The 20713-nt window shown below is 45.1% G+C and overlaps 1 protein-coding gene across 4 annotated transcripts in view; it reads left to right on the top strand.

The window, feature by feature from the left end:
• vps41 (VPS41 subunit of HOPS complex) overlaps positions 1 to 20713 on the top strand; it is a 267921-nt gene that overhangs the window by 7821 nt on the left and 239387 nt on the right. For all 4 annotated transcript variants that reach the window (XM_072467229.1, XM_072467227.1, XM_072467228.1 and 1 more), the window contains exon 2: positions 14035 to 14073. In XM_072467229.1, the coding sequence (XP_072323330.1) occupies positions 14035 to 14073 (39 nt within the window). The remainder of the gene's footprint in view (positions 1 to 14034; positions 14074 to 20713) is intronic.

Raw genomic sequence — 20713 nt, 5'->3', positions numbered from 1 at the left:
CCTGGTTGAGGGAAGGGCAGGATTGGCAGCTAAACGTTCCAGGATTTAGATGTTTCAGGCGGGATAGAGGGGGATGTAAAAGGGGTGGTGAAGTTGCGCTACTGGTTAGGGAGAATATCACAGTTGTACTACGGGAGGACACCTCGGAGGGCAGCGAGGCTATATGGGTAGAGATCAGGAATAAGAAGGGTGCAGTCACAATGTTGGGGGTTTACTACAGGCCTCCCAAAAGCCAGCGGGAGATAGAGGAGCAGAGTAAAAACAACAGAGCAGGAATTGGTAGATGTTGAGTCTGGAGAAGGGTGTGTAGATAGCCTGGGTCACATTGAGATCCAAAAAGACGCGGTGTTGGGCGTCTTGAAAAATATTAAGGTAGATAAGTCCCCAGGGCCTGATGGGATCTACCCCAGAATACTGAAGGAGGCTAGAGAGGAATTTGCTGAGGTCTTGACAGAAATCTTTGGATCCTCACTGTCTTCAGGTGATGTCCCGGAGGACTGGAGAATAGCCAATGCTGTTCCTCTGTTTAAGAAGGGTAGCAAGGATAATCCAGGGAACTACAGGACGGTGAGCCTTATGTCAGTAGGGAAATTACTGGAGAGAATTCTTCGAGACAGGATCTACTCCCATTTGGAAACAAATGGATGTATTAGTGAGAGGCAGCATGGTTTTGTGAAGGGGAGGTCGTGTCTCACTAACTTGATAAAGTTTTTTGAAGAGGTCACAAAGATGATTGATGCAGGTAGGGCAGTGGATGTTGTCTATATGGACTTCCGTAAGGCCTTTGACAAGGTCCCTCATGGCAGAGTAGTACAAAAGGTGAGGTCACACGGGATCAGGGGTGAGCTGGCAAGGTGGATACAGAACTGGCTAGGTCATAGAAGGCAGAGAGTAGCAATGGAAGGATGCTTTTCTAATTGGAGGGCTGTGACTAGTGGTGTTCCACAGGGATCAGTGCTGGGACCTTTGCTGTTTGTAGTATATATAAATGATTTGGAGGAAAATGTAACTGGTCTGATTAATAAGTTTGCAGATGACACAAAGGTTGGTGGAATTGCGGATAGCGATGAAGACTGTCAGAGGATACAGCAGGATTTAGATTGTTTGGAGACTTGGGTGGAGAGATGGCAGATGGAGTTTAATGCGGACAAATGTGAGGTAATGCATTTTGGAAGGTCTAATGCTGGTAGGGAATATACAGTGAATGGTAGAACCCTCAAGAGTATTGAAAGTCAGAGAGATCTAGGTGTACAAGTCCACAGGTCACTGAAAGGGGCAACACAGGTGGAGAAGGTAGTCAAGAAGGCATACGGCATGCTTGCCTTCATTGGCTGGGGCATTGAGTATAAGAATTGGCAAGTCATGTTGCAGCTGTATAGAACCTTAGTTAGGCCACGCTTGGAGTATAGTGTTCAATTCTGGTCGCCACACTACCAGAAGGATGTGGAGGCTTTAGAGAGAGTGCAGAAGAGATTTACCAGAATGTTGCCAGGTATGGAGGGGATTAGCTATGAGGAGCAGTTGAATAAACTCTGTTTGTTCTCACTAGAACGACGGAGGTTGAGGGGCGACCTGATAGAGGTCTACAGAATTATGAGGGGCATAGACAGAGTGGATAGTCAGAGGCTTTTCCCCAGGGTAGAGGAGTCAATTACTAGGGGGCATAGGTTTAAGGTGCGAGGGGCAAGGTTTAGAGTAGATGTACGAGGCAAGTTTTTTACATAGGTCAGTGGGTGCCTGGAACTCGCTACCGGAGGAGGTGGTGGAAGCAGGGACAAGAATGACATTTAAGGGGCATCTTGACAAATACATGAATAGGATGGGAATAGAGGGATATGGACCCAGGAAGTGTAGAAGATTGTAGTTTAGTCGGGCAGCATGGTCGGCAAGGGCTTGGAGGGTCGAAGGGCCTGTTCCTGTGCTGTCCTTTTCTTTGTTCTCTGTTCTAAAGGGCTGAGATCGACTATGGTTTCGTGGAGATCGACTATGGTTTTGTGGTCACCATGAGACGACTGTTTCATCCTTTGAACCCCTGCCCCCAGGGCCTAATTCTCTGGATTATAAGTCCAGTGGCATTGCCACTACGCCACTGCCTTCACCGCAATAAAAGTATAACTGCAAGTTGCTGTTGGGATCTAGTCTGCAAATGCATTGATGACTATTTGTTCAACTTTGGTATACATTATGAGCATCCCTACAATTTATATGGAGGAGGAAGCTTCATCTATACCATAAGGATAACCTAATGAGGTACTTACAAGTGTCCTTTCAGAGTCGCACTGTAGCCTGATTTAACAATTTTGCAGCAGCCTGATAGCATTAAAGAATATCAGAATATTTTGTCTAACTGAGGAGGTCAAAAGTAAGTTCTGAGGTACACCTGGATGAGCTTCGCCCTCAAACTTCACTTTTCTTCAAACAATTGTGACAGTAGGGACCTTGTGTAGATATATAAGACAGTCACTGAGACGGGAAGTAAACATGAAACCACTCTTTCTTAGTGCCAGAGCAGCAAGATACAAGGGCTCAAGGTCAAGTGGTTGGAAAGGGCACATTTAGGATACACATCAATGATGAGTATTTATTTTGAAGATCTTCCAATAGCTTCTCCCTTAGGCCAGGACACTGATCTCTTCTTGAAGTAACAGCTCCAGGCTGTGGGAAAGATGGTAGAGTCCATATCCTAGAAGAATGAGACAAAATGGATCATGGTGGGTCCTATCTTCCAAATGTCAGCTATGCAAATCCCTGCCTGTGTTTTGTTAAAACTCAATTGGGCCAATTGCAATAGCTTCTTTATAAATGCATTTATGGCATAAAATACATAATTCAGCAGAATTTGGTCCATTATGAAGCTTACAAGATGCCACATTTACTTTATTTCAAGGTGGAATTCAACCATATTTATTCGTTAATAGAATGACGGAAAAAAAAGTGCTCCTGGATTTGGTACAGTCATATATAATGGGTTTGGTTATAGTAATGGAATGTTAGTAAATCATTTAAACGCTTTCTATTTCATCATTTCCAGCATTTTCTGAATTTATTTACTCAGCAGGTCAGGTAGCATCAATGGAGAAAGAAACCTTTAATGTTTCAAGACTTCTGACCTTTCATCCGATCTCAACTCCGCTAATTAAATCTTTGGCTATGTATGTAATTATTGGCAACGTTTCCAACAAGAGATACTGGACTGATTTTACCTCTGAGGGTTTGATTTAAAAAATGTCTCTATTTGTAAACTGCTAAACTCAGCAAATCTTGTACACAGACTCTTGATATTCACCCAGGAAACCTGCCCATCAAATCTTGCTTGGCAATTCTAGCCTAATTTTGGACATCTATAGTTGTAGAAATGCACAGATGACTATGTAAAATACAATTAATTCCCCTTCGTTCAGAATATTACATTTTTCTCAGCACTAACTTCGCCATGTTGGTTAACTTTTTAGTGCAGAGAGTAACTTTGGGTTTATTAGTGGATGGAATCATGATTGCATCTAATTTTCCTTTACCAGGAGTCAACTAAGATGTTTTAGTATGCAAGAGTCAGTCATTACAGCACAGAAGCAGGTGATCCAAGTCCACTGCATCCATGCCTCCTTTCTGTGGAGCAATCCAGTCAATCCCACTCCCTTGATCTATTCCTCCCAGCTCTGCCAGGTTTATTTCCCTCAAGTGCCCATTCAGTTTCTTTTTGAAATTGTTTATCGTTTCCCCTTCCACCACCCTTGCTGGCAAGAGGTTTCAGGTCACACCACGTGCTGGATGAAAAATGTTCTTTCTCTTATTCCCACAACCTGCAATCTGTCCTATTCCCAAATCGTATAATGGAAAAGGCTTTTCTCCGTCTTTGTTATCTAAATCTGTTGTCCCTGAGGATTATTTGTCGGATATTTGAGAGCAACATATCAGAGCTGGAGTAACTTCCTGTGCTGGCACATATTAAACCTGATGACCGCAGAGAGAACCTCCTCAAAGAACATGAGCTGATGGTTAACAAAACACTCCTATTGACTAGAGGATGGCAGTAAAACCTATGCACTCAACTGAAATCTTGTAGTCCCCGGTGAAACATACTCCTCACCCTACAGACTGATTACAGCCCCACCTCTTAGTGGCAACAACTGCAACCAGGTAACTGGCCCGAGTACAGTCCCAGGTTTCAGCCTTCCATGCAAAATCTGAACAACCCATCACAGCTTGAGGACAGGCCAAGGAAGATGAAGCCACTTCCTCTAGAAGGCTTTTCTGGACTTCGCAGAATTGGCCTTGGATAATTTGTTTGTGGGTGGTGACTTCAATTGGGGATTGCCTTTCACCACATATTTTTAGGAGTTTGAGTTGTTAACTCTACTTCTGATGTCACTCCTTCCACTTTGTGGGAGACCTGTTAGGGGCTGATTATTTCTTAAACGGCCAGCAAAAGGCGTAGAATGCTGGAGAGCCAGCGTGATTGGAGGTTTGTTTGGCTGATGTCTGAGCAGAGGTATAGGAAAGCCCCAAACAAGCAATTGTTGAAGGAGGTGAATGCAGCAAGGGTGGCTCTTGACTCCTATTGGTGCAGCAGGCTGAGAGAAGCTTAACATTTGCGAGGCAGAGACTGTGCACGAATCTGGAAATGAGCTGAGTAAGTACTTGGCCTGCCTGATGAAGAAGAAGGTAGACTCAAGGGCTGTCCCTTCTGTCTGTCATTCTGGGTGGGGGGTGGCTGATGAAGACTGAGATTAATGGGGCCTTTAGGCTCTTTTATGCTGAGTTATACAGGTCAGCCCAGTCTGGTGATGTGGCAGGATTGGAACATTTATTTTCTCTTCCCTTGAGTTTCCTGTGGCACGGAGGATCAGCGCTGGGCCCTTAACTGCCCATACCTCTAAAGACAAGGTGACTGTGATTATTGGGGAGCTTCAACTGACAAGGCTCCGGGGCTAGATGGTTTTGGGTGTGTTTTACAGGGGGTTTAAGGATCTGTGTTGGAACCGGTGGGTATGTACTGTCACTTTTTGAGGCAGGGTTGTTGCCAGAAATACATCAGTTGGCTAACATCTCCCTGATTTTGAAGACCTATAGTGAAGGAATGTGCCTCATATCTCTGTTTTGAATGCCGACTTGAAATAGTCTTATAAGGTGAGACAGTTGGAGGGTATCTTTCCAACGATTGTTCAGGAGGACCAGGGGCAGGTTCTCCAGCAACAATGTTCTTAGATTGCTGAATACGATTTGGACCTTCCAGCAGTGGACTCTGGATGGACTGGTGATCTCCTTGGATGTGGAGAAAACCTTTTTGATCGGGTCGAGTGGAATTATCTGGTCTACATGCTATGGAGATTTGGGCTGGGTGAGGACTATGTTAAATGGATTGAGATGTTGTACCATAGGCCTGTGGCGACGCTGCTCATGAATGGTTTTAGGTCTGAGAACTTGGGGGCCCAGGGAGGGGCCAGGCAGGACTGCCTGCTATCCCCTGCACTGGCTATATAGGCATTGTGGAGTCTATTGCGCTGGAGTCCCTAATATTGGGACTGGAGTGTGGGGACAAGCAGCACAAGATTATGCTTTACGCAGACGCTGTATTGTGTGGAAACCGGATGTCTAGGTTCCCGTTATTTAGTGCCGTCTGGTTATAAGATCAATTTTACAAAGTCAGAGGCTCTGCTAGTGGGAGAGCTGTGGGTTAGCCCCTCTACTCTTGCTAGTTTCCCCTTTAGGTGGTTCCCATTGGAGTTTAAGTACTTGGGTGACACAATTACCCCTATTTCTGGGCAGCTGTCTCGGCCAATTTTCTTCAGTTGATTGCTCCAATAGGTGGGTCTGGCTCATTGGACAGGGGCAGAATTGCCTTGATTAAAACAAAACTGTTGCCTAGATTGTTATAGCCCCTGCAGATGTTGCCAATCTTGCTGTCAGCTGGAGTGTTAAAGGAGATCAATGAAATAATCAGTTTGTTTATTTCGAATAGGAAGCAGCACTGGCTTAAATTTGCCAAGCTCTAGCTCACGGGGCTATGGAGGAACGTCTGGCCATTCCGAATGTTAGCTTGTCTGGTTCAGAAAGGATGGGTTAGGAAGGACTGTACCTCCATTTGGCTTGACATTGAAGCAGACCAGTCGGCTTGCCCTCTGCGGATCTTGTTACTTTATGGAGACATTAAGGCAGGCTCTGCAAAATGAGATACTATTGTTATCAATACTCTTAAAGTGTGGAGATTTGTCCACCAATTAGAAGGGAGATCTAAACGGACTTTCTCTCCCTCTGCCATCCAGTGCAGCCCAGACTTCCCACTGGGTCTTGTGGACCATGGATTCAATTCATGGAGGGATAGAGGCATTTGTAGGCTGGGTGAGCTGAGAGATATTTCCTTGTCATCCTTTGAGCAGTTCTTTATTTATTTTTAAAAGTAAATTTAGAGTAGCCAATTCATTTTTTCCAATTAAGGGGCAATTTAGCGTGGCCAATCCACCTAGCCTGCACATCTTTGGGTTGGGGGCGCGAAACCCACGCAAACACGGGGAGAATGTGCAAACTCCACACGAACAGTGATCCAGAGCTGGGATCGAACCTGGGACTTCGGCGCCGTGAGGCAGCAGGGCTAATCCACTGCGCCACCGTGCTGCCCTTCCTTTGAGCAGTTATGCCAACAATTTGACATCCCGAGATATTCCTTTTTTCTTTTTTAGAAAAATATTTACAACTTTATTCTTAAGAAGACAACTTTGTGTCTTGACTCCTCTATTTCTCTAGTGGGAAAATCCTGAATTCTGTGGAGCCTAAACAGTTGATGAGCAAATTTTGTGTCACCTCATGTTCTAGATCCTGCATTAGTACATTGGGTACCTTGCGGTCTCTGAAAAAAGACTTGGCAACTAACATTGAGGAGACATGGGGCAGTATATGGAGTTATGCCAGTAAAACTTCTGTTTGTAATAAAATTAAGGAGACTGCGTTTAAGATACTGCACAGCTTGCATATCACACCTAGTCTTAGACACCGGTTTGAGTCTGCTATATCCGCGGTGTGCCTAAAAGTGCCTAGTAATTGAGGATGATTATATACATTGTGTATGGGCCTGTGTTAAGATTCAATCCTGATGTAGAGAGCTGGAGAAGATCTTTGACAGAGCTTTAGAATTGAATCGTATGTTCCTGGATTAGTGACAAATATCCTTCAATTCAAATCTGGCATAAATAAGTTCTAGAATGTATTCCTATGGAATTCCTGACATCTGTGATCCGTTCTGCATCTGATGTTATCCTAAGTATGGGACCACTATCTTAAAATTTTAGGCTCCATCTTGTCTGACCTGCTCCTGTTGGGCTTTCCATGAGTCATATGATATGTCTTGATCTCACAATACCTTGAGATGTGTGGCCTGTACTGTTATCCTTTCATACTTAGTTGCCCTTATCCTCCTTTCCTCCTTAACCTGCTATTAACTGACCTGCTATTAACTGTCATTAGATTGATCTGGTATCTAAACTGGAGGCACTAGTTCTGAAGTATATTGTTCTAAATTTATCCTGTCATGTTTGTTTCTATATATGCAATAATTGTTCTTTAATGTACGTGTTTTGCATTGTTAATTACTTTTTATTTGCAATATTTGTTAAAAATTGGAAAATCTAATGAAAATATACATGAGGTGAACTTATTAAGACATATAGATTCTCAGAAAGCTTGACAGGGTAGATGCTGAGAGGGTGTTTGCTCTTGTAGAAAAGTCGAGGACCAAGGGCATAATCCCAGAGTAAGGGGTCGCTCATTTCACATGAGGAATTTCTTCTCCAAGGGTAGTGATTCTGTGGAATTCTTTATTGCAGAGAGTTGTCGAGGCTGGGTCGTTAAGTATGTTCAAGGCTGAGATAGACGGGCAGATTTTTAATCCGTAAGGAATCTAGAGTTATGGGGATAAGGCGGGAAAGTGTAGTTGAGGATTATATCAGATCAGCCATGATCTCATTGAATGGCAGAGCAGACTGTTGGGTTTATCTACAATAAAACACATTGAGCTACAATAAAACACGTTGAGCTAAGAAGAATGCATTTCCAATTTTTCCTGTTTTGCTCAAAAGTCTAGATGTCTACTAGAAGTCAAAAGTCTGCCTGACCAAAACGGAGCTCCGATGTCAGTTCAGACTAAGGTTTGAGTTTCTGCCAAATTTTCTTAAAAGGACTAGTGATAGTTTAGGTAGCTTGTGTATAATTGGTTAATGGATAGGAGGTCAAGGAGCGATGGAGGAATGTATGGTTTTCTGACTAGAGAGAGAAAAGTATGCAATGGAATCCTCCCAGGTCAATATTTGATGTTGGCTTTTCTTGCATATAAATTACCTAAACTGGGTAAGAGAAAGGACAACTTTGAAATTTGTGGTTTGTATAAACTTTGGTAATGTAGTAAATAGCATTATAGCAGAGGCTTTGGCCAACTTTTTTTTTTTTTTTTTTTTGTATCTGTCTTCATAGTAGAAGACACAAAACATCCCAGGAATAGTAGAAAATCAAGAGATAAAAGGGTGGATGGAACTTATTGCTGGAGAAAAAGTTATGAAAATCTAATTGGACTTGAGGCTGACAAAACCCCTGACCTGATGGCCTGCACTCTCTGATCTTAAAGAAGTGGCTGTGGAGCATTTACATTGGAAGCAGAAGGTTCACTCTGCTGAATCCTGGAATGGGGAGTTTCTTATGAGGAAGTTCTGTGCCTATATTCATTGGGAGTTCAAAAGAATGAGCGATCTTATTGAAACATGCACGATTCTGAGGGGGCTTGAAGGGTAGGTTCTGAGAGGCTGTTTCCCCTCGTGGAGGGATAGAACCAGTGACCACAGTTGGAAAATTAGGAATCTCCCATTAATGATAGATATGAGGGATTTATTCTCTAAGGATCATTAGTCTTTGGAATTCTCTTTCCAGAATGCGGTCTAGGCTGGGCCATTGAATATATTCAAGGCTGAGTTCGACAGATTTTTGATTAACAAGGGAGTCTAGGGTCATGGGGGAGGACAGATCTCTTACGGCCAAATCTCTTGATTTTCTGCTATTCTTGGGATGCTTTTTGTGTCTTCTGCTGTGAAGGCAGATACAAAAGAGTTGCCCAAAGCCTCTGCCATAATACAGTTAGCTATTTACTACATTATCAACGTTTATATCATCCACAAAATTCAAAGTTGCCCTTTCTCTTACCCAGGTTGGTAATTATATGTAAGAAAAGCAAACATCCAGTACAGATCAGCCACGCTCTTATTGAATGGCAAAGCAGGCACAAGGGGCCAAAAGGCCTACTCCTGCTACTAGTTCTTGTGTTTTTATGTCCATTATAGCAGATTGCAGGAGTGGTGAGATGGGCCCCCACAGAGCACATACCATTTAATGTGGGTAGATGTGACGTGATGCACTTCAAGACAACAACATGGCAAGGCTTTATAATTCCAATGGCACTGATTTGAGGAGTGGGGGTGCTATCTCTGTGCAAGAACAGAGGGACCTGGGATGCCTGTTCAGAAATCTTTGAACAAGCATAAATGTGCTTTTAAAAAAAAAAAAAAAAAATTAGAGTACCCAATTCCTTTTTTCCAATTAAGGGGCAATTTAGCACAGCCACCGATGCGGGAGTGGTGGCCTCCACCCTCCCCACTGTTCCTGGGGTTAGGTCACCGTTTCGCCTCATGACCCAGAAACCTGGAGTGAAGTGCTACGCCCACTCCACCATATCAATCGAGGCCTGCGTCTGTGCTATGGCCGAGGTTGTTGGCCCTTTTTAGAGAGCTGAGCGGGCGGCCCACCTCGCCCTGGAAAAAGGTCTCACGGTGGGCGGGATCGACTTGGCGGTGGACCCGCTGGAGGTCACTGTCGAGAGAGTTATCCCCTCTAATGTCCCGCCTTTTATTCCCACGGAGCTCCTCCTCGCCCACCTCCATCAACTGGCGGAGGTACGGTCAGGGGTGATACCGCTCCCACTCAGCCTTAAAGATCCCACCCTCAAGCATATTTTCTCATTCTGGCGCCAGGTCTTTGTTTGCCTGGCCCGGAAGGAGGTCCTGGAAGGGACTTTTGAGATCCCTTTTGGGGCCAAAACCTACCGCATCTTCTGGTCCGCGGGTGGCGTGCGGTGCCATGCCTGCAAGAAGGTAGGATATATTAGAAAAAATTGCCCCACCTCTAACACTGCCGCTGATGGCGTGGTGATGAGGGGACAGCCGTGTGGCCGGAAGGCTGCGAGGAAGACCAACAGGGCGATTCGCCAGCGGTCAGGTTTGGGTTCTTCTGACCCTCTAACCCTGACTGACCCAGTGCCCCTGGCTACTGACCCGGATGCAGCCGCTACGCCTCACCCTACCATCACCTAGCAACACCCTCAGCCCAGTGACATTTCGCCATCGGATGCCGGGCCCAGCAGACACTTCTGCGTGGGCCCCTCTGGGTGGCGGTAGTGAGGTGCTCGACCTCCAACCAGAGGGAGCTCTGTCCCAGCCACAAATTCTGGAGAGAAGCTTTGAGGGACAAGGAGTCAGCCTGGAGGGGCCTCCAGAGATAGAGGTCTCCCCGGCGTTTGATCCTCTCCCCCACAAATGGCGTCAATCCAGGTTATTTTCCATCGACCAGTCCCAGTCCCCGAAAGAAAAGAGGCGGGGTGATAGTGAGGAAATCCCAGCAGCTGCCGCTGTCCCCCGAGCAGGGTGCTTCGGGGTCGGACGGGACCCTAGAGGGCCCGTTCCACCCAGTACAATTTAGCACCCCGGACTTGTTCAATTTCTCAGGGGAGGGGGTCAGCGATAACCTCCTGCTTCTTAGGATCTTAGCGGGATATGGTTTGGAAGACCCTCTGTCCCAACCGCTGTCTTCGGGCACCTCTGCCACCATCCTGGACCTGTTTCTGGGGTTATTTTCGGGGGCCTTCCGGAGATCAGGAGGAGGGGGCGGAGCAGGCATCTGCACCACTGCCTCCCACTGGTCCGGGACTCCGGGAGGAGCCTGAGGAGATCCCGCCTGTCGATGATCCCGGTGGCGGGATCAGGGCAGCCCCTGGGTTGGTTGGTGGGCCCGTTACGCCCGCCCCACTCAGTGTGGTGGAGGATTCGGGCCCAGAGGGTGACTGTCCGAAGGCTGTGAGCCGCCCAGTGTCGGGAGCGTAAGGTGCACGAGATGCTCGGTAGCGGGGTGCGGGTCTCACTAGTGCCTGACACCGTCGCCCCTCACCCCCTCTGGGGAACTCCCAGAATCTGGCACATCATAATTGAAGGTTCTTTTGTTTTGCTGCCTCTGTAGATAGTTCAGGCAGTGCCCTATTGGGCCCCCCCTTCACCAACACTCCAACTCTCTCCCCACCACCCTCCTTTCCCCTCTCTCCCATCACCCCCCCCCCCCCCCCTTCCTTTCCCTTCTGTTGGTACAGAGGCAAGGGTATCTGCTCTCTCCAGTGCTTGTACCATTTGTTTTTTGTAGAAACGTGTTGTGAACTGTTTTAATAAACAGAGTATCCACCCCCCCCCCCCCCCCCCTCCCCGTACATTGGTACTGAGGGGAGGGTACCCTGTTTCTCCAACACAAAATGAGTGTTTGTACCGTTTGGCCTTGTATATATTTTTTACTGTTTTAATAAAAAGATATGGCCAATTCACTTACCCTGCACATCATTTTGGATTGTGGTGGTGAGACCCACGAATACACTGGGAGAATGTGCAAACTCCACACGGACAGTGGGCCGGGATCGAACCCTGGCTCTCGGCGTGTAAGGCAGCAGTGTGAACCACTTTGCCATCGTACTGCCCTTGGCATGGTGAGTTGATGAGACAGTTACGGAAAGGAAGGTTTGTGATTCTTGGCTTTGTAAAAAGGGGAATTGAAAGCAACACTAAAACTGTGCTAAGCCTTTAAAAATCATTTAATTTGGCCTCGGTTGGAGTCAATGCCTGAGAGGGTGCAGAGAAGGAGAAGTTGGTGAAAGTGACATTCAGAGTTATCGAAGGTTTTGATAGAACGTAAGGTGAACGGTTTCCTCAAGCAAACCAGTCAGTAATGAGAGGCCATAGATTTACAGTAATTGGCAAAAGAACTGGATGGGAACTGAGGCGAAATTATTTCTGAGGGTTCTCATTATCTTGAATGCATGACCTGAAAGGGTGGTGAAATCAGATTCCATAGGAACTTTCAAAGCCAATTGGACATGTACTTGAAGAGGACTAATTTGCAGGATTAGAAGGATAACATAGGAACACCGGAGCAGGAGAAGGCCTTTTGAGCGTACTCCCATTCAAACGTTCATGGCTGATCTGGCTGTGTTCTCGATTTGCTTTCCTGTCTGCTCCCCATAACACTTGACTCCATTGTCTTCCAAAAGCCCATCTAACTCTGCCTCGAATAAGTTCAGAGAACAGCCACCACTGCTTTCTGGGAAGACCCTTCCACAGACTGTGACTCTAGCTTGGTCTGATATTCTCTCTTGCCACCTCAGATGGCTTTGCGGAGGTCGTACCTGGATTTCTTGTATTGGTCAGGGTCACCTGACTTGAACGCCTCAGACCTGTCCTTCAGTAGGGAGTCGCGATTGAGCCATAGTTTCCGGTTGGGGAACGTACGGACTGCTTTCTTTGGCATGCAGTCATCCACACATTTGCTGATGAAGTCTGTGATGGTGGTGGCATACTCATTTAAGTTTGTCGCTGAGTTCTTAAATATGGATCAGTCCACTGTCTCCAAGCAGTCACGTAGGAGCTCTTCTGTTTCCTCAGATCAGCACTGCACAACCTTCTTAGCTGGATTCTCCCGCTTGAGTTTCTGTTTGTATGCCGGGAGAAGGAAAACTGTCTTATGGTCTGATTTCCCAAAGTGCGGTCGGGGGAAGGAACGGTAGGCACCCTTGATTTCTGAGTAGCAGAGGTCAAGAGTGTTGTCGTCCCTGGTGGCACAGGAGATGTGCTGGTGGAATTTTGGCAGTACACTCTTGAGATGGGCCTTGCTGATGTCCCCGGCCATGATGAACAAGGCCTCCTTTATAACTGTGTACAGTTCGTCCAGCACCTTCTTCACTTCTGCCTGGGGTGGGATGTAGACCGCTGTGATAATGGCTGAAGTGAACTCGCGTGGAAGATAGTATGGGCGGCACTGCACGGTCAGCTATTCCAGGCACAGAGAGCCGTAGGTTGCCAGGGTCGCCACATCCAAGCACCAGAAGGAGTTGATGAGGAGGCAAACCCCTTCACCCTTCGCTTGCCTGAAGATGCGGTGCAGTCCGCCCGAATTGAGAAGCCTTCAGGTTGTATGGCACAGTCCGGTGAGGCGGGGGTGAGCCATGTCTCTGTGAAACAGAGCACACAGCAGTCTCTTACTTCCATCTGAGAGGTAAGTCTAGCATTAAGTTCATCCAGCTTGTTTTCGATCACTTATACGTTTGCCAGGAGTATGCTGGGGAGAGGAGTCTTGAAACCGCGTTGCATCAGTCTCACTTGCAGACCGCCGCGTTTCTTGATTACACTCTGATGATCCTTGGTTGAAATGTACGTGTGTACATGATTTAGCTTTGGCTCAATTGATGCCCTCATTGTTAAATAGCCTCCTGATGCAAGCTATTAAGATGCTAGATGACTAACGGGTTGTGAAATTGGGGAAGGTGGGCGGTGGAGGAGGGGGATAAGTACCAGTATCAGTGGACATGCTATGCAATTGGTTCTACTTATGATTCATTCTCTTGCTTGAATGTTAATGAATCTGTGGTCCATCCAAGCCACTCAATTGAAGGCCACCTTTACTTTCCAATCATCATATGAATTCCAACAGGCCCAAGGTAATCTTTAATGTAAAATTTTTTTTCAATTAAACCCTCCACAGTGGCAGGTAATGTGCAGCATTTGAAGACAATTAATTTACAACACAAGTTCATTGGACCAACATGCTTTGTTGGGCCAGTTTTAGCTTTCGAGCTAGCACTCTTTATATGTTCCTTATATCCTGTTGCATTCATCCTTTTTGAGTAATAGCCAATTCCATTTTAAATCATAGATCATACTCTAATCCCAGTCTGTCTTGTGTTGTCTATTACAGGAGACTCAAAACTATGAAGAATCCACAGATGAATCCGAGGTAAGTTTGTGTAGCATAAAGGTATTTTAGTAAAAACGTTGTTCGCACTCTAACATTGGCAATAGCAAAAATCAGCCTTGTGAGTACCGATTGCACCATATAAGAAACGAGTGACAATGGTGGATGGATAAAGATGCCTAGATTGTGAAGGCTAAATGGTGAAAATTGAATGGGTGTGAGGAATAATGGGATGGAGAGCTTGGCTTGGTGAGGGGGGGGGGCGGGGTGGAGGGCTTAAAAGCACAGGACGTAGTTGAATCAGCAAATGTACTCCATTTTCCTGACTTTTAAGTCATGGAACCACTTTCTACATTGAATCCAGCATCAGGGTACAACTCCGCTGCTACTCGCCTCCTCCGGACCAACCAACCATATCAAGAATCGGTATCATGAGCTTTTCCTTTTGGATTTGTGTTTATTTCACTGTTCCAGGAATGCCTACCTTGAAGCTTCACTCAAACAGTTCATGAGTACCGATGCCCAACTTAATGCTTCTTTGATGACTGGCCACAAACCTGAAACGTTAACTCTGTTTCTCTCCTTTGTTGCCATAACTGCCTTGGTTAGACAAGACCTGGACACACACAGTGCACTTCTGGGCATTGTTGTGGGGAGACAAATGATTGGGGTTTATTGACAGCAATCTATTAGGACAATTAATTATTCTTTGGGATATTAATTTATATAATGTAGCACAGTATACTAAAGCAATGAAGGACAATTTACAAAGGTGCCCGCTAAAAGCTGACGTGGCACCATCTCCAGCAATCAGCATAAGGGTCAAGCAACCTGTTCCAGTTTTCAGTGACTGTAACAGCTTGTTCTTAAGACACAATCTACAAGTAGTCTGGATAAAGGTTAACAACATGTTTTCCTAACTCGACCTAAGGACCAGACACACCTATCGGGCCTGGCACCCAGTAGGGTTGTTGGGGAGGAATCCATAGTAAGATGAAGGGTAGATAAAGGTAGATAACACTTTGCCTGTGTGCACATATGTAACTTGTTTAATGTAAAAGTGAAAGCAGATATAATCAAATGTAAATAATATTGTTGCCTACATAACCGGCACTGTATAAATATACTCTATTTCTTGCATTGAGCAGAATCGGCTCCGAGGTCTTTCTCTGAAGTTTTTATCATCATAAAATTTACAGTGCAGAAGGAGGCCATTCGGCCCATTGAGTCTGCACCGGCTCTTGGAAAGAGCACACTACCCAAGGTCAACATTTCCACCCTATCCCCAGAACCCAGTAACCCCATCCAACACTAAGGGAAATTTATCATGGCCAATCCACCTAACCTGCACATCTTTGGACTGTGGAGGAAATCGGAGCACCCAAAGGAAACCCACGCACACACTGGGAGGATGTACAGACTCCGCACAGACAGTGACCCAAGCCGGAATCGAACCTGGGACCCTGGAGCTGTGAAGCAATTGTGCTATCCACAATGCTAAGTTGTACTCCCAATTCGTTGGCCAATAAACAATTGTTCTGTGCTTGAGACTCCTCCGATTTTATTTTGTGGAAAAGAAAAACACCACGATAGTATCATACCTCAAGAAGGATATAATGGCATGGGAGGAAGTACAGCATAGATTTACCAGAATGATAAGCGGACTCCCAAGAGTTAAATTACGAGAAGCCATCTGGCAAGTGGGCTTGTCTTCCCTGAAATTTAGTTGGTTATGGTGTCTAAAGTTTTGATCCAATGTCTTTAAGATATTAAGGGGAACAGATTGGGTCGATAGAAATGGCAGGGGTGCATGGTGTAAACATTTGGAGCCACACCTTTTTGGGAGTGAAATTTGAAAACACTCCGAAGTAGAAGTTTGGAATTCTCTTTCGCAAATGTTTGATGTTGGATCAATTTGTTATCCTTACATATGAAGGGATCCTGTTGAAGGCAGAGCAGGCTTAAGGAACTTAAATGGCCTACTCCAGTTACACTGTTTCCAAGTGACTCCAGAATCTTCTGTGACACTGGAGTGTAGGCCTGATCTAGAGTAGTGTAAAGGGTCATGAGTAAAATCTTTTATTGTCTAGGAGTTTGTGAAAACAGTCCTTTGTAAGCCTCCACACTGTAGAAATTAAAACAAGAGTCACCAGCAAGTAAGAAATGAAGTGAGGGAGTATGGGGAGAAGGCAATAAGCTTTTAACTGGTCAACTGAGGCGGCTGGTGGCCTTCCTGGATATTGTACGGATTCGGGACTCGGGTGGTAGGTTAGTGTTGGCGCCGGATAAGGTTAATGGGGCATTTGAGGCATTTGATACTCTTTATAGGTCGGAGTCGCCGATGGAGGAATTGGACATGTTGAGGTTTTTGGAGGGTTTAGAGTTTGCGATTTGAGGAAGGGTATTGGAAAGGGATGCTGGGGGTGGAGGAGGTGAGAGCAGCAAACGGCGAATGCAGACAAGTAAAGCTCCAGGGCTGTATGGGTTCCCAGTGGACTTTTATTCAACAACTTTTATTAAACATTTGCTGACGGTGCCATTGCTGGTGGAGATGTTTGAGGGCTTGGGGGGGGGTGGGGGTTCTCGCGTTCCAATTGCACTATAAATGTAGAAGCTACATTTTGGCTAGGTTGGAGGGGTGTCTCCTGTAGGTTATTGGCGAAGACCAGACGGGTTTGTGAAGGGTAGGAACTTGTCGTCCAATATGAAGACGACTTTTGAATGTGGTATTGTCCCTGGCAGAAGGGAGGGAGCAGGAGGTCATTGTGGCATTGGATGCTGAGAAGGAATTTGATAGGGTAGAATGGGGATATTTGTTTGCAGTGTTGGAGCCTGTATTGGGATGGGGCCTGAGTTTGGCGTGGGTTCAGTTATATAAGGAACCTAAGGCTAGTGTATGTACGTACAATGTGAGCTCGGGATATTTTCGGTTGCACAGGGGTGCCCTATGAGTCTTTACGTTCTCCCCGTGTCTCTGTGGGTTTCCTCCGAGTGCTTCGGTTTCCTCCCACAAGTCCTGAAAGAAGTGCTTGTTGGGTAATTTGGACATAGTTTACCCGAGCAGGTGCTGAATGTGGCGACTAGGGAATGTTCACAGTAACTTCATTGCAGTGCTAATGTAAGCCTACTTGTGACATTAATTATCATTATGTCCCCCCCCTCTTGTTTGCGTTGGCAGTTGACCAGTTGGCCATTGCCTTGATACGTGGAGAGGGATAGTAAGGGGGAGGGGCTGAACTGGAGAGATGGGCAAGGGGGGGGGTCAGACCACATTGTGGAAGAAAGTGACAAGAGGCATCATAATGGTTGTGGAAAAAGTTGTTTCATGCGCTGTACAATATCCCATTCCTGATCGTGGTACCCCTTCCTACTCCCTACCCAGGTGCCCTCAGTGATGCTCAAAGCTGTTGACAAAGGGTCATCTGAACTCAAAACATTAGCTCTTGTCTCTCCCTACAGACGCTGCCAGACCTGCTGAGATTTTCCAGCATTTTCTCTTTTGGCTTCAGTTTCCAGCATCTGCAGTAATTTGCTTTTATCCAGTACAACCTGTCCTCCCAACTTGGGGGGAGGAGTCATGTCACATGTCTCCCACTTCTCTACTTTGTCACAAAGGGTGTATATTCCTTTGTCTGCATTCCTGAGATTGTTGATGTTTCAACCATTAAGAATTTGAAAGATGGTTGCAGAGTCCTTTGTTCTAGCAGAGTGGTAGACTCCGGTCCTGGTTTATGAAATGTAGATTGCCTTTATACAATCCCTTTTGAATTTGGTCTCTGCAGCCCACAGGGTTGTTAACATTCCTTGTGTGATGAATGTAGAATTTTTAAATATGTTGTATTGTATGTCTATTGCAGAAATGTTATGAAAATAACTTGGGTTAAAGTATCGAGATATATGTCTGCTAAAGCTATGATTTAAGAGGTTAACCGCAAGGCAAGCTGTGATGTCACTCATGGGAGGGGCTGGGTTTGCTTTTAGTTTAATTTTTGCCTTTTGTTTGTTTTTAGTTTCATTTTAGAGTTCTACTCTGGGTTCTGAGGAATAGTGTTTCTCAGACGGCTTCTGAAGGCTTTTCTTTCAGGACTTTGTGAATAATTCTGTAAGCCACTAGATGCTGACTTTATTTTATAAATGGCATTTGACCTGTATTGGATGTTGCTTTATTGAAATTTTAAAGTAGATGGTAAAATAAGCTTGAAAGACCTTCGTTTATCTTAAGAACTATTTAACTTTTAATTGAAAAGCTATTTTTTTCCCCTCGTGAGAATGAAGTTAATCCTGCGTTAATATTAAAGTTTGTTTTAGAACAAAGAACAAAGAAAAGTACAGCACAGGAACAGGCCCTTCGGCCCTCCAAGCCTGCGCCGACCATGCTGCCCGTCTAAATTACAATCTTCTACACTTTCGGGGTCTGTAACCCTCTATTCCCATCCTATTCATGTATTTGTCAAGATGCCCCTTAAACATCACTATCATCCCTGCTTCCACCACATCCTCCGGCAGCGAGTTCCAGGCACCCTACTCTCTGTTTAAAAAAAAAACTTGCCTCGTACATCTCCTCTAAACCTTGCTCCTCGCACGTTAAACCTATGCCCCCTAGTAATTGACCCCTCTACCCTGGGAAAAAGTCTCTGACTATCCACTCTGTCTATGCCCCTCATAATTTTGTAGACATCTATCAGGTCGCCCCTCAACCTCCTTCGTTCCAGTGAGAACAAACTGAGCTTATTCAACCTCTTCTCATAGCTAATGTCCTCCATACCAGGCAACATTCTGGTAAATCTCTTCTGCACCCTCTCTAAAGCCTCCACATCCTTCTGGTAGTGTGGCGACCAGAATTGACGACTATACTCCAAGTATGGCCTAACTATGGTTCAATACAGCTGCAACATTACTTGCCAATTTTTATACTCAATGCCCCGGCCAATGAAGGCAAGCATGCCGTATGCCTTCTTGACTACCTTCTCCACCTGTGTTTAATACAAAAACTCCTTATTTTTCAGTGAAATCACTCCTGGGGATGAACCATCCTTTCCTCACAGTTTACAAATTGAAAAATTGTTGGGGTTTCTCGTCAGGTTTCCCAATATAAATTGGGGAGTCTGGCATGATACCATAACAAAATCTAAAGAGGTGTCAGGTTTTCTGATACTGCCAGAAAATACCCTTTGTTCAGGATCACAGGCAGTCATAACCTTGTCCAGCTTTTTAAGTTTTTGAAATTAGTCCGGAGGATATCTATAAAATTTTATAAAAATATAGTGTGAGGCCTTAGTCCCCTGACACAAGAAAATCTTAATCACTGGCACTAATAAGAACAAGGAAATGAAGGTAATTCATATCTGCAGAGAAAATGTGCTGGAAACACGCAAGGGACTGAAAGCTGACAAACCCCAGGACCTGGTGGTCTACATCCTAAGGTTCTGAAAAAACTAAAGCTGCAGAGATAGTGGATGCGATGGTTATGATTTGCAAAATTCCAGGAATTCAGGAACTGTCCCAATCAGATTGGAAGTTGGCAAATGTAACACTGTTTTTCAAAAAATTGGAAAAGAAATCTGGGATCTACACTTTTAGCCCAACATCAGTCATTTGGAAAGTGCTAGAAAAATGATTCGAACAAGTCAACATGGTTTTAGGAAAGGGAAATACGTTTCACAAATTTATTTTGAGTTTTTTTGATAACTCGTGGAGTAGATAAGGGGGAACCAGTTGATGTAGTAGACTTGGATTTCCAAAAGGCATTCGTTAAGGTGCCACACATAGGATTAATATGTAAGCTAAGGGCTCATAGAGTTGGGAGTGTTATATTAGCATGGATAAAGAATTAGTTAACAGACAAGAAGCAGAGTGAAGGAATAAATCGGGCATTTTCAAGTTAGCAGACGTGTGCTGCGTCCTCAACTATTTACAATCTATCTTAATGAGGGAGCAGTGTATCTAAAGTTTGCTGATGATACAAAGTTGGTCGGATTGCAAACTGTGAGGATGATGAGGCTGCAAAAAGATATTAAAAGGTTAAGTGAGTGGGCAACAAGAGGCAGACTGAGTATAATTGGTAAAATGTAAAGTCGTAAGAATACAAAAGCAGAATATTTTTTAAAAGGCGTGAAATTCATAAAATATTGAGAGAGAATTGGCTGCACTCCGAGAAGGAACACGAAAGTTACCATATAGGTGCAGCAAGCAATTAGGACCATAAATGACATGGCGGCCTTCCTCCCAGTATACTTTCTGTTGCTGCATCACGGGGACCCTCATCTCTTTGAGTTGAAGCTTTATTCGACATCTGCTGGGTGTTGTAACCTCACGACATTCCCCTATCGAGGAGAAACTGACACCGTCCAAATATTCTGCAGTTTTTCGCAACAAAGCGCCTGTCAACTGGGTAGAAAGTGCCAAACCCTAAGCCCCCAAGCGGAAGCCATCTTGTGTGTGACCAGCACAATGGTTAGCACTGTGGTTTCACAGCTCCAGGTACCCGGTTTGATTCCCGGCTTCAGTCACTGTCTGTGTGGAATCTGCATGTTCTCCCCGTGTCTGCATGGGTTTCCTCCGGGTGCTCCAATTTCCTCCCACAAGTCCCAAAAAACTTGCTTGTTAGGTGAATTGGACATTCTGAATTCGGGGATTTTCACAGTAACTTCATTGCAGTGTTATTGTGACGCTAATACAGATT

The sequence above is a fragment of the Scyliorhinus torazame genome, chromosome 11, assembly GCF_047496885.1.
Source record: "Scyliorhinus torazame isolate Kashiwa2021f chromosome 11, sScyTor2.1, whole genome shotgun sequence".
Taxonomy (NCBI): domain Eukaryota; kingdom Metazoa; phylum Chordata; class Chondrichthyes; order Carcharhiniformes; family Scyliorhinidae; genus Scyliorhinus; species Scyliorhinus torazame.
The sequence above is the reverse complement of the archived record's forward strand: the minus strand, read 5'-3'. Positions and strand labels throughout refer to the sequence as shown.